This window comes from Crassostrea angulata, chromosome 1 (genome assembly GCF_025612915.1).
Source record: "Crassostrea angulata isolate pt1a10 chromosome 1, ASM2561291v2, whole genome shotgun sequence".
NCBI classification, from domain to species: domain Eukaryota; kingdom Metazoa; phylum Mollusca; class Bivalvia; order Ostreida; family Ostreidae; genus Magallana; species Magallana angulata.
In genome coordinates, this window is record NC_069111.1 from 22,853,086 (window position 1) to 22,867,558 (window position 14,473).

Here is a 14,473-nt window from a genome sequence, read left to right on the forward strand (position 1 = left end):
TTGGAAAATTGATTTCCTCTCCTGAAAATATCGGTATTCTACATACATGTACATGGACTTGTGATATATTTTGTTCAGTGTACATTTTTTCATATTAATTGATGAGTGTATGTATATCTGTGTTCATCTTTAGTTGCAAACAAAATAAAATTGATATAATCGTTTAAAATAAATTTTTAATTCATAAACACATTTAATTACATAACAACAACAACAACAAAATAAATTCAATAGAATATATCAGTTATTTTGATTTCGAATGGTAACATGCTAAAAAAAAATTTACTAGATCAGTTTTAAAGAAAATTGCATGTAACAGGTAAGCACGCGCATAGTAAGAGGCAGGCGCACCGCAATGGGGCACTGTTTCGTCCATTCACTCATAATACAGGGCATACACAGAGCCGTCCGCAAAGATGTGGCGGTTGTGGAAGGAGGCGGCGGCGAAGTTGTCCCTATCGGCGTCCCACAGATAGCGGGACCCAATCTGTACCCCCTGGTCGTGCCTCTGTCCGATCGTCACGGTACACACCAACTTGTACCTAGAAAGACGAAGCTTATATTGGTACCTGTCCACAACTTAGTATTAAAGTACCAGTATATGGACGTACAGACTTTCTTTTGTTTCTGTTACATGAAAGAAGGGAATAGTTTGACGTAAAAACCGTTCACAGATGGCATGACTACAAATTTTGAACTACATGTATTATGTTCAAAATATGTAGGAATTATTCTTAGAATTAAAGAGTTTATTACATAGGCAAGTGCATCTGCATAGCTAAAAGATTTGATTGGCGGGTGCCGGTACACGTGACTTACCTCTTAAAGTTGAGTTCCTTGACTTTGTGTTTGATTTCGTCTGACAGCTTTTTGGACAGATAGGAGCATTCTATGGGGTCATACTTCATTCCTAAATACATATTAATATTACTAATTTATGTCAAATATTACTAATTTATGTCCAATTGCGCTGTTCTCTCTACCATTGGCATATCATAAATTGCAAATGGCAAATGGTTGCTATAAAGGTGGTATGGGACACCTATCAATATTAACGTGGATAAAATTTCAATATAATCAAAATACTTTCACCGGTTTATAATTTTCAAATTTTAGAAAATTTGACTAAAATTATGTTTTAATTTTTTTTCGAAAGGTACAAATATAAAAGCCCCAGTTGAATTCGAGCTCATGACATATATAGATAAGTAATATTGAATAACGGGGTTTATTTTGCATTTCCAATAGACTGGAAGTTTTTAAAAAAATGCGATAAATCTACGGATGTATTTCTGATTCCTAAACCTGTATCTCGATCAGCTTTAAATTTCTTTCAACCTCTGTTTTATCAATTTCAGATTAATACTATATATTATTATAGTATTAATAAAATATATTTTTCCAGATAAAATTGTGGAAGAAAATACTTTTGTAATATTTACATTGTCCAGTGTCTTTGTCTGTGATAACTATACGAATCGATTTTGTAACGAAAAGTCCAATACATTTCATCAATGACTATTTCAAAATGTAATCGTACAATTGCTGAAAATTAATATATAAATATATTTACATCTACCAAGTATTATTCCCTCTATTTTTTTTTTTTTTTTTTTTTTTTTTTTTTTACAAAACCTTAAAGTTAATTCATAGCTCCAATGAAACAGCCAGACTGAAACATACACGCCCTGTTTATCGATTGGTCGAAATCTACAGCGGCTGAAACTGAGAAGAAATTGGCAGGTCTGAAATTGACACGCCCTGTTTGTCGATTGGTCTAAACCTACATGTACAACGACATACGAAATATCACGGACTGCACGAAATAATCATGATGATGACAGACTCAAAGTCTCACAGAAGACGATTATGCTGTCTCTTTTAGATAACATACTTATGTACATTAGCAGTAAAGTGAATTTTACCTACTTTTCATGACCAATTTATTAATTAGTTAAGACAGATGTTAATATAAACAATAAAATGCTTTTTGATGACTCATGCGGGTTATGAAGGTAGCGATCATTGCAGAAAAAAATACATAACCCGAGTTAACGGGTTATGTATTTTTCTGCAATGTCACTACCTTCATATCCCGAATGAATCACCAAAGAAAGCATTTTATCGTTTATATAAGTAATAGGGAATCATTCTTTGAGTATTATGAGGTGATGAAATACAATGAACGGTCGGGCGTGATCAAATCTATCATAAAGCTCCTCGGGCTTTTTTGGATTTGATCACCCACGACTCTTTTGATCACCTCCTAATACTCGGAGGATGATTCCTTATTCCTTAATTAAAAGCATATGATAATTACTTCACTGCTTTATAAAAATGTATCCATACTTTTCCCATTTCGTTCCTGGAAGATAATATCAATTTTTATGATGAACCACTTTCTTTGAAGAACCACTAGAACAAGGTTAGTGTTCATTTGTGATCCTACACAGACAACTGTGCCTCACTCATTTTTCACGTGAATTAAACGTGAAAAACCACGTGAAATTTTTCGTGTGAATATAACTTCACACGACTTCACATGAAGCTTCAAGCGAATTTCACGTGAAGCACAGTTCAATTTGCTGAGTCCTCTTGCATTTAAAAATTTATACATGTATGTACATGTATACGTCACAGGCACCTGAAGTTATTTTCTTATAATAATTCCAATTAAGGTATTCAATGTATAATGAAGGGATATTGAACAATTTTGAATCATTTTAAACTAGTTAAAGATGTATTGCGAGGTAACAATGAAAGTGAAATAAACCAAATTCACATGACTGACAACATATAAAAAGCCAGTCATTTTGCACTTCAAAATTTTTTAATGAGTTATCTCCCCCTTGACCAAAAAAGAAAATTTTAATTTTGTCAAAATATCTGCGGTAAGTGATTCATTTTCTTTCATAGATTAATAAAGAGAAAGTTTATGCATGTATTAACCAAGAGAGTTCTACGAATTTTAAGTTACTTTTTACAATATCTTATTAAAACATATGTTGTGCATAGACTTTAATGCAAAATTCAAGGTGTAATTAGTTGGATCATAATCAAAATTTTGAAAATTCCTTTGGTGGAGTATTTTTATTTGATAACACTGTCAAAATGATATCATGATTAAGAATATCGGACCATTCATTTATTAGGTACAAAATGAGGTCGTTATACATCGAATACCTTAAAGAAAATCTATCCCAACGTAATTTTTAGAAAAAATATATTAGATAGAGGGTAGATTTTCTTTTATAATGAGAAAAATACATTAAGAAGGGAATATAGTGTTCGTTTGTGATCCTACACAGACAATTGTGCCTCACTTATTTTTCTCGTGAATTAAACGTGAAAAACCACGTTAAATTGCCCGCGTGACTATAACTTCACACGACTTCACATGAAGCTTCAAGCGAATTTCACGTGAAGCACAATTCAATTGGCTGTGCAAGAGTCCCCTGGCATTTGATAACTTATACATACATGTATGTTCATACGTCACAGGCACCTGAAGGTATTTTCTTATAATAATTCCAATATTTAAAAATATATCCCAACGTAATTTTAGAAATATATATTAGGTAGAGGGTACATTTTTCTTTTTGTAATGAGAAAAATACATTAGGAAGGGGGTATATTTTTACTATTGGAAAAATCAATAATAGCAGGTGCCTGTGGTATTCGTTTGAGTCTGTCGTCATCACCAGCCTTTTAGGTTTATGTTCATTTAGCCATCTCTGACGTTCGATGCTCTCTCCTCGTACATAGAAACACGAGATATCAGTAGAAAACATGTAATTGCCCGATAGCGCCGTTAATAGGATCGACATATACAATAGACACTTCCCAAGAATACAAAATCTAATAGAGTTCTGATAATTGATGTCCATTTCAAGCAATCAGTAACGAATTCATGTTCGGAAAAAAAATTGCTATTGATGTTTCAATGTTTCTGTCATTTGATATACTCAAACCCCTTCCCGTTGCTTACGTGTTTTACAAACATAAACGCAGTGGTATGCAGCAGCAGCAGGTGCACATGCTTGCTAAAACAATGATTGCTAATCATGTCAAACTCGAGGGGGGGCAAATTTTGTGTCAGTCTGATATTGGGTATTAATTAACGCTAAACCTGTGATCGAATTCATTTCCTTCTAAATAATGGAAGCCGGTATATTAATATTTAGGGGTGAATTGTTGAAAACTGATTGTCTAGGGAATCATTCCCTCCTACCTTCCAGATTAACTTGCAGGACCTGCTCTATAATGGGCCTGACTTTGTCCGCTCTGAACTTTGATGGTGGATCCAACTGATACGTGTTCTCGTAGTAAACCTTTAAACAAACCCCAAATATCAGTCAAGTAAGTGTGTTATTATTTTTTTTTGGGGGTATATTTTGATAACCAAAATTTGTCAATGAAAAGCGATGCTCTTTTTTTTTCAAAATTATGCATATTTTCCATGTGAAAAATTAAATACTTAGTAACTCGATCTCTCACAGTTCAAAATCAGAGACATGAAAAAAATACCTTCTTCGCCCTATGAAGCCCCACGTCTTCGTCATGGCGAGGATCACAGGCGTAGGAGATGACGCTGGAACCTGCGTTCTTCAGGGGTCGGTGTAGGGCGACCACGTCAAAAAGGCTGGACACCTTGGCTCCTAAATCCCTTCCCGTCATCGCTCTGTCAACCTCCTAAACATGTGCGTGTAAATGATGGATCATCAGTAGGTATAGATATATAGTTACAGACCGTTCTCATGCAGCAGTATCGTGTACCTCTTGTACTACTACTAGCATGCTGTACATGTATGTTGTCCTTGTGAGTCTCTATCGGCGATTGATTCACATAAAGACTATAGAAAGGTGCTTATTCGGTTTCCATGGTAAAAAGGAAGCTAGGTATCCACGGACGCTGAGATTGATTGGTTTGATGATCTCTGTTGTGCCACTTTAGTCTCGAGAGTCCCTCGTTAAATCAACAGTTCATGTGCGGTTTAATGGCTGTATGAGGACTTGAGAATAAGCACGATCGTAATTACACAGAGACAAATCAAAACCTAATAAAAGTAACTTTCATTGATTAATGATTAAAGGAATCTCCGCGTTCACAAATGTCGCATCAAAATTTAAGAGACGTTTACACAAAAGGAACAGAGCAATCGGTTTGAAAATTTCACGAGAGTAGCGATGTCGCACTGACTATTGTAAAGATATTACATATTCTTTTATCATGATAAATAAAAATGTGTTTGCATAATGTCTTCATTATAATAATCTTTGGTCGTAATTAAACTACCAACGACAGTATTGATAAAAACATTATTATAAAAAAAAGTTTTTGATCCCCTATCTTTTTATGCGAGCGTGATTGTTGCAAGCAATAAGGTAACGTGCCTTGTGACGAATGGGCCATCTCTACTCGTATTTATTGCCTTCGGTGGCTGGATTTAGAAGTAGCTATGTTAGATTGCTATAAATCACGGTGAAATATTAATCGTCAGTTCCTTCTGCTTGCGTAATAAAATAACAATCAAAAGAGCAAGTCCCGCTCGAATCGATCCTGCAATAATTCCGATTCCATGTTAAACAAACGAACTTTTTCTTCATAATACATCCACCCATTTTTTGTTTCTTAAATTTATACAAAATTATTCACATTTGGTACTCAAATTAAGTATAATTTTCACAAGTTCGTAGATCTATCCAATCAATTATATCTTTGCCAAGGACATTGCTATAAATATATATATTTGTTGATCACTGAACGATTTTAGAAATGGCTTGAACATATTATTGATATTGATAAGTGTATTGCACGCCAAATTCTACAAAAAAGAGGTGTTGCTTAGTTGATAAACTAGGTTTAACTTTAGTTTACGAATTGTAAACTATTAATTACGTTCGTTATCTAAATAGTTTCACAAATTGTGAGCTTGCCGGAAAGGCCCGAGAAGATACGATTGCTTTAAAACAGTACATATGTTCTACTGATATTGAAAATTTTCGCCTCGAAATTGAAATTACAGTAAATACAGAATAATGAAAGCACGGTTAATGAGCTACGACATCGCCAAGCTTACTCTAGATTCACAATTCTATTAAAACAAAATTATAGACTTCCACCCCAGTCCGCCGTGCCTTCCTATTAGTTAAAGATCGATTCAGAAAATTAAACCAATGCACATGGACCAAGCCCGTTTGAACATTAATTTCAATGTAACCATAAATTATGGTTACGTTGAAATTAATGTTCAAACGGGCTTGGCCCCTCTGAACCAATGTTTTAGAAATCTCCTTTTGCGTTTTATGATGGCTACATCGCGAGCTCACCAATTTTTTTAAAAGATAAGCTTGTGACTTCATTAAGTTGATTTTTTCATACCTATTGGTTTTTTTTTTCGTAAGAACAAGTTCATAAGTTAAGAAATTGGACAAAAATTGTCGGTTAACCTTCTTTCTTACGTCTCGAGGGCATACACCCCGTGCACAACATAGGATATAAACTTGCATGTTGTGGTACCTGGTGTACTTATAGTTCCTCTACATTTTCAAAATAAATAAACATTTCTTTTTCATCTCTAGGCATAAAGTTTTGCATTGTCTACGGCTTGTCTGTCTGTGTCTCTCTCTCCTTCTGTGTGTGTGTGTGTGTGTGTGTGTGTGTGTGTGTGTGTGTGAGAGAGAGAGAGAGAGAGAGAGAGAGAGAGAGAGAGAGCGAGCATTCATACAAAGCTTCCATTCATTGAAAAATTTTCCAATTTCTTTTGCTAAGTCAGTGTGCTCCATCTTTTAAAAGTCAAGTGCCAACGGCCGAACCCATATGACTCTACTAGACACAACAATAAACCTACTTGTATACGGTGATATTTCAAAAATTCCCTTTCTGGTAACTCTCTTGTCTTCGTCAAACCATTTGTTTTAAAAAGATTGTGAACTTATTCAGACAAACGCATAGATGATACAGACAACACTACAGTCGTGGTCAAAATTGTGTTCAATTTATACCCAGATGTAAGAATAAGAACAATTATGTCGATATGCTTTATTAATAATATAATCAAAACAAAAAAATATTTTTGGAGCGTTCGGTATTTCTTTTATAGAGTACTGCAGCCATATAATTAATTCGATTGTTATTTATTTATCGTCGGACTCTGACTACAAAAAATATTCTTGGCGCCAAGAAATTTGAAAGACTTATTTAGGTTTGTCTCTTATGTTGTTCTTTTTCAACCATTTAAACTTGTTTTGATTACTTATCAATTAGTTAAAAAAAACATTTATTGTGTAAATAATATTTTGTTCGTTTGAATTTATGTAGTAAGTGCTTCAATCGGCATTTCTGAAAAATGGAGAAAAAGGAAGTATTCGTGGTTGTGGTAGCTTTGCTTCTACTGCAGTCTGTAAAGACTCTATCTTGTGTCGTGGACTATTCATCCCCTGATGGTTGTAAGGACGTCGGCGGTGAATGTGCAAAGGGTTCGGGGGAGTGTTACATGGTGCCGACCTACGATCATGGCGACCAGTGTTGCTGCTCATTAGACGACAAGTGTCAATGGATCTTGCCAGATTCAAGTCTTGTTGAGATCAATGATGAGCTGTAACGTGAAAATTTAGAATTACTTTAGCAATTAAGTGTACAAAGTCTAAATGTTGAAAACCATGGCGTGTCAGAATCTTGTTATTATAATGATTATGTTTAATTATGCACCTCTTCTAATATAATTAAATATGTAGTTTTTGGTTTCAATTTTCTTTATAGCATATATAATTAAAACTGAAAATGTGTTTTATTGAATTGCATATCATGGAAGCCTGTAGAGTTTGGTGTTCATTGTTGGCCATGATTGAAGTATCACTAAAGACGATACGTTTTTAATATCTTTATCATAACGACATTGTATCAATACTCTCTCCTCTCTCTCTCTCTCTCGTTTGAAATTTTGTTTCTCGTACTAAATAAATACAGAGATTTTGGCAACTCCGCCATTAGCGTGTTTTGTTGGTGAAAATTGTTACAGGACCAACCTTACTTTGAGAACTACATATTAATAAACTGAGATAATGACTTTATATAATTTTATGAAAAATGTGCATAGGTTTTAGACGTTTTTGAAACAAAAAATTGAAAAATAAGATTAATTATTAATATATGAAAAATATATTGGCCAGCTAAAAAAAACATTGGCAAAATCTCGGACGACGGGTAATCAACTGCCTCCTAAAACACCTCTTTTATTATTTATTATTTATTAATTATTAATATATAAAAAATATTTTGGCCAGCTAAAAAAAACATTGGCAAAATCTCGGACGACGGGTAATCAACTGCCTCCTAAACTCCTCTTTTATTATTGTTTACAAAACATAAACTCATGAATACAATATTTTGAATGTTTTGGTAATAGAGTGTAGCTGTTTATATTTCAATATAATTGTTTATTGGAGAGGTATTCTGATTTAAACTGGGAATACTTTACGATTGAGATCGCGAGATTTCGATCAGTTGCCAATTCTCAGATAAATGTTGATAATATTTGTGTATTGGGACGAGTACTGAAAGTGAGACTTTTTAAAACATCTTATTTACCGTCACTGTAAATAACAAATTGAATGTCTTTTAAATATGTTTTCTGGAAATATAAATACACCCTGTACCTGTGTATTGCGACCCCCCCCCCCACCCTATGACGATTGAGTGGAAAACCGGAAGAGCCAAAGGTAATTCCCACAAACATGGCGGCTGATTTTTTGCGGGAGAGGCATCCGCTAGTGAATTTCGGAGTAACGAGGGATGGGAGAGTCTTTTTCATCGAGTAAGTAAAGTGAATAATGAAGAATTGAATGAAAAATTTAGAATTAAGAAGGAATCGCTTGAAATTTTGATTTTTGTCCCATTAACACCTGATACAGGTAAGATATTTACCTGACTGATCAGGTTAGAATACGAATATTTTATAGAAAGTCAGTGGCGTTTTCTTTCTTTGAACAGTGATAAAACACGTACTACTTCGTGGCTTCATCCACTAAAAAGAAATCCGATGCAAACGGGCCATAGCAGAGTACCAGGTAAGAAAATGCGACAGTGTTTACAAAGGGACATAACTCGTAACTGACCCAAAACCATATGTTCTGTCAGATAATATCTACGAATTCTTGTCGTGTTTTCGTGGCATCATCTGACATTAAGCGTTTAAGAGATTTAATTCCGCAAACTGAATGAATAAAATCTATCTTTACATAGATGTACAATATTAGTAACCAAATGTTAACAGGTTTAATTTATTGACAGCTATATAATTCTTCGAAGGAGGTTATTATGTTGCATCACGCAATTTAGTTATAGGTATAAGTTTGTACAAGTATCGTAAAAAGATTAGTTTTTACACTGTGATGCAAAATATACATTTAAATGTTTGTAAAGATGTGTTCACAGTCTAATTTTATATGTATGTGTTCGATTAAAGTGAAATCGGTCATCAAATTCACTTTTTCTCCTGATGGCTGTAAGTGTGTCAAGTTCATTGTTTATTTAGTTTACACTGGTATAATACACAAATGCATGTATAGTTGCAAAATGCATTAATTAATATATGATTGTGTTAATATAATAGTTTAAGGGAGACAGGATCGATCAGATAACTGCAATCTAATTAATCTATCTTGTATTTTATTACTGATATAGTACATGTACGTACTATATACTTACACACACGTGCGTGTGTGTGTGTGTGTGTGAAGATCAGGATTAATGAATACATTAAAATTAACAAATTTCTTATTTAATCACTATACAAGTACTCGCAAGTTAATACAACAAATTTAAGAAAAATTCATGCGATTAAAAAGGGGACGGAGGGAGCGAAGCGACCAAGCCTCTTCTTCATTGCATAAATTTAATAATATGATCTAATTTACTTAGAACATATCCCACTTTTTGATTGGCTGATCAAAAGTTAAGCTCTAATGAAATATTATCTCTCGACTGCCTTTTGTTTACAGCTCTGTAAAAGGTCAATTGAAAACTAGAGAAATTCTTAATGATTAAAAATATTAATAGAATATTTAGCGACTGCTGATTGGATGAAAGAGTGGTTTATGTTCCAAGGAAATATAATCAAGTAACGTACTGTAAAACTACTTATACATCATATATTTTTAAGAAATTACTGATAAACCTTAACGTTTTTCTGAAAATGGAATTTAAAAATAACAATGAAGGCATCATGGTTTTTAGTTTAAGTAAAATACAAAAGCTTAGATATAACCTTTTATAGTATTAATTGAATAGAAAACATGTGTGACGTTAATATGCTGGAAGATGATAGTGTGTAAATAGATCAGCTGTTGTGCAATATGAAACCAGATGACATAATTTTGTGTGTATTTACCAGTGAAACTAGCCAGAAAGGTCAGGTACATGCCACTGATCAAGCGTGTCATGTGGGAACTAAATCTAAACAGTCGGGTTGTTATTGTACCTGTGTAGTGTAAATGGAAAAATATGAGCCATGATGAGGCTAAACTCTACAGATGCGTGTAAAAGCATTGACACAGAAACACACAACAATGTTTTGAAATGGTTTGGTTAAAACTGTGTTATATTAAACATTTTGTTTTGAATTTCTCTTCACACTCAAAATGCATGTATATATGGATGCTTATTATAGCAGGCAAGGTTATACAGTATGACTTGCACCTGTTGAAAAGAAAACTCGATAGCAATCAATAGGTCAAACAAACATAAAAGTATTAAGATGTAGACTCGATTAGATTTTAAAGACTTTATGACGTCTGATTTATATTACGGTATATCAAAAGAAACCCATGCCATGACTTTTGTTCCTTTATGTAGACACCTATCCAAGGAAATTGACAGAACAGGTAAAAATGATCAGATGCTAATCTTTGATTTATGACAGTTTGGGCTGGACATTGAATTGTTCGGATACTTCAGTCATATATCCAGTGAACTGAAGAGAAGTTTGCAAAGAGCTAACAAACTTCAGCATTTATTGGGGGGGATCAAGTTTCCTTAGTGTCACTTGTTGGCTTTTGTTTGCTTTATATTTTATATGGCCCAGCCCGGCTGTCCCAGTTTACAGATGGACAGTCATTTTAAAAGTCCTGACTAATCGCCTAAGTAAGATCACTTCTTATCTATTTCTCTCGTCACACCTATTGTTGAAAACAAAAACAAATGGATACCCCAGGAGGAGATTTCAATGGGGGGAAAACAGCTGAGTTAAGAGGACTATTGGCTTAGGTATGAAATAATGTACTTGCTCTGAATGGCCCTTCACATTCCGGAATATTTTGCATAGAAAATATATATAAATATGCAGCGTTGAAGGAAAGGTGTCATGATTTTATGCTGATGAATTCACATTCAGTGTCTGCCGTGTGTGTGTGAGGACAAGTGAAAAATTTGGATACCGGCGGCATTAATTTGACTTGAAGCCTTTTCTTCGATTCAATTGGTATTGTCAGTTGGTCAGTGAAGAAAAGAGACTTAACTACTATTAAGTTTACACTGAGTTTGTGGATCATGAATTAAAGGTGAGTCACATGCTTCAATGCTATAAATGTTTGTAATGGTCATATTTTCCACACGAGTCAATCTGTACGCAGGATGTCAAATTTGAAAGAGAAAAAAAAAGCCTGACAAGGAATTTAATATACAGGTACACCAGACTGTTGCTATTTATATTTGACATGAACTTGATACTGTCAAGTTACTAGATTTCAGGAAATATTATGTTCAGGAAACTTTCTTTCGTGATAGACTAGAACCAGTAAGTATATGAATTTTTTGTTTACTCGTAAAATCCACGGTTACTGATAAGATCAGAACTCACTGTCAAGACCTTTATGGCTAAAAACACTTTGTATGAAGGAATAATAATGTCCAGACACGATACTTCCATTTTCTTTTATGACTGAAAGTATTTTTTAATTGTATCGAAATTAGCTCAAATCCATTAAGAAAAATGGTTACACTGTTAATAAAGGACAATTACGAGCCACTAAACATAGATATTTTGGGGGAAGGGAGAAGGATGTGTCCAATTGATAAATTGTGTATTACATGTGTATATACCAACACAATCACTTAGAAAAATGTGATTTTCTTTAGTTTCGGTTCCCCTGGGGGCATAATACTTCACAGGAAAGAAAGAAAAAAGTATTTGTGCTGGTGTGTAAGTGTTACATTAGGTGGAAACCTGAGGTGGGAAATGTCAAATGATGTTCGTGTTTAATGGACGTCTGTGTTGTCTGACAGCCTTATGATTAGAGGTCTGAGGGACAATTAACGACTTTGGACTTTGTTTTTTATCTCTTCTTTTTTTCCCCCTATGACCTTCATATTGGATGTGTTTTGATTGAGATGCACTAACTTGCATTACAAACTGTTTGATATGATTGATCATGTTGATAAAGCAAATTTTATCAATGTTATTGATATGCAGACCTGTATGAATTAACATATTCCCATAACATGAGAGATCAAACGTGGCTCCTGTGTTATGTTTTGCACATGTTTAACTGAAGTGGAAAACAGCCTTAATGGAGGAAGTTATTCGATTGCTTCTTGTTTTTAACTGCAATTTCATGTGGACAGTTCGAGACTAATTTGAATTTAATGGTTAAGTATGATATAAATGCTATGAAGCGGGGCCGAAAACCAGCTGTAATTGTTTGGTCCTCAAGAGGTTGGCAACTCTTTCAAAGTAAGAATTACATTCTATGGTCAGCTTGGATTAATTGTCTCCATAAAATTATAACGTTGAATTTGGTTAATTTGACTTTTACAAATAATCGATTGTTACATCACTATAATAGACAGTGCTGTATTACAACTACAGGTATGCAATTAATATAGTCAATATGAATACCTGTGAGACTCAGTGAATAAATATTAACTATAATTTGCTCTTGTGTCATTGTCACATAAAAGCTTTTAAGATATTATTTTGGACCTTATGTTTGATTTTCTTGCTGATGGGCATATTTGTAAAGTTTTCATGTATATATATTTTTTTTTGGGGGGGGGGGGGGGATTTTATAATGAAATATTTTTATTCAGTGTTGGTCAACATGTATCAAGTTTAGCTCTTGTAAATGATTTTTTGTATGCAAAAACCCCCAGTACATGACAGTATTTTATATTTGTTGTTTCTTTTTTCCTGCATGGTATCATAAATAAAACGGTTTTTGCAGCACAAGAATAAAATTCTGCACCCTTACTTATTATCTCATCTTAGCAATTTTACTTCAGTTTGTGAGAATAACAGACTTAACCTGTGAACAGGAGTTTTACTGTAGAAAATGAAAAAATGCAAGGGAAATAATGTCACATATTAATGGTTAAAAATTCAAAATTGGGTTATTACAGGTTTAATACCTTTACCCTGGTTAAACATATACACCCTTATGCACCCCTAAATACATGCAGAGAAAAATAAGCTTTAGAAAACTTATGCATTATTTTACATGAAGATTTGATCTTGATATGGTGCAAGACAATTTTGATTTTCATTATAGACATCAAGATAAGTCTGATCATTTAAATCAGCAATTCAAAATCAAATTAATGTTATATCTTATTGTGTAGTATATAGAAATAGAATTGATTGATTTTTCAAGTAAACATGATCCTTAGTTATTTTACACCAAAGTTTTAAAATCAGAGTTATGAATATTAAATGAATGAGTGTAAATTTAAGCATGATAGCTAAACACAGTTTGGTTTCTATTTCAGGACTGCCAGATGGTTGGGAACAAGCCGTGACACCAGAGGGCGCAATCTACTTCATAGAGTAAGTACTATCAAGAGCAGATAACTTCTGTTAGGCCAGTCTGCAGGACAGAATGTCACATGTACATAATTGTGTTGCATGCAGGAACTAGGTGCAATGGAAACTATATTAGAAGAGGTAGAAGAAAGGTATATATTATGCTTAAGCTTTGAATGCAATGAAGGTTTCTGGTTGTTGCAAAAGGAAATTTTTAAAGACGTAATTAATTGCTTGCTATATGGCTTAATTTGATTTTGGTGTTTTAAGTCAGAGAACTCAGCCAGAGTGTTTGTGAATGTTTGTCACCTATCTCATCTAGTGTATATGTAATTAATGCTGAATCAGTTTCATTGATGTGTTGCAAGTTACCTTTGACAGTGTATTTTTTTTAACATCATTAATTTTCTTAATTAATGTTGAAAATAGGGAGGACCAAGGATTCTAGAATGGTGTATATTTAAGGCATCAGAACATGTATGACATTAACTAAGCTATTCAATATAATTTATTGATCTTTGACCTTTTGTTTGTTAGGCTTTGATTAACAAAGTTGCTCGAATCAATGATTCTTTAAAGCAGAACATTTAAAAATTAGCATGAATTGGATTTAAATTGATGATCGAATTGACAATGAGGTGTTCATGTCCTCTCATTGTGTTGTTACATAGTTATCA

At 33.6% G+C, this 14,473-nt stretch overlaps 2 protein-coding genes across 2 annotated transcripts in view; one reads left to right on the plus strand and one right to left on the minus strand.

Annotated features, from left to right (window-relative positions):
- Nucleotides 1-158: 158 nt before the first annotated feature.
- Nucleotides 159-6,970, minus strand: LOC128178554 (dynein light chain Tctex-type 5-B-like). The gene is made up of 5 exons (XM_052845791.1): nucleotides 6,852-6,970; nucleotides 4,528-4,692; nucleotides 4,232-4,331; nucleotides 820-910; nucleotides 159-542 (listed from the first exon to the last, which is right to left on the minus strand). Exons 2-5 carry the CDS (start codon nucleotides 4,675-4,677, stop codon nucleotides 377-379), a joined length of 507 nt encoding a protein of 168 aa, XP_052701751.1. The 5' UTR covers nucleotides 4,678-4,692; nucleotides 6,852-6,970; the 3' UTR covers nucleotides 159-376.
- A 1,700-nt stretch (nucleotides 6,971-8,670) lies between these two features.
- LOC128178578 (uncharacterized) overlaps nucleotides 8,671-14,473 on the plus strand; it is a 35,843-nt gene continuing 30,040 nt past the window's right edge. The window contains exons 1-3 of the mRNA XM_052845824.1: nucleotides 8,671-8,816; nucleotides 8,993-9,069; nucleotides 13,763-13,820. Of these exons, the coding sequence (XP_052701784.1) occupies nucleotides 8,737-8,816; nucleotides 8,993-9,069; nucleotides 13,763-13,820 (215 nt within the window). The 5' untranslated portion in view covers nucleotides 8,671-8,736. The remainder of the gene's footprint in view (nucleotides 8,817-8,992; nucleotides 9,070-13,762; nucleotides 13,821-14,473) is intronic.

What these genes read in the sequence shown, in the direction of transcription:
- LOC128178554 (XM_052845791.1), bottom strand. Translation starts at nt 4,677, where the DNA reads ATGACGGGAAGGGATTTAGGAGCCAAGGTGTCCAGCCTTTTTGACGTG. An exon ending in GGCTTCATAGGGCGAAGAAG is followed by an intron (nt 4,332 to 4,527) that starts GTATTTTTTTCA and finishes GTTTGTTTAAAG; the next exon opens with GTTTACTACGAGAACACGTA. An exon ending in AAGGAACTCAACTTTAAGAG is followed by an intron (nt 543 to 819) that starts GTAAGTCACGTG and finishes TCGTCTTTCTAG; the next exon opens with GTACAAGTTGGTGTGTACCG.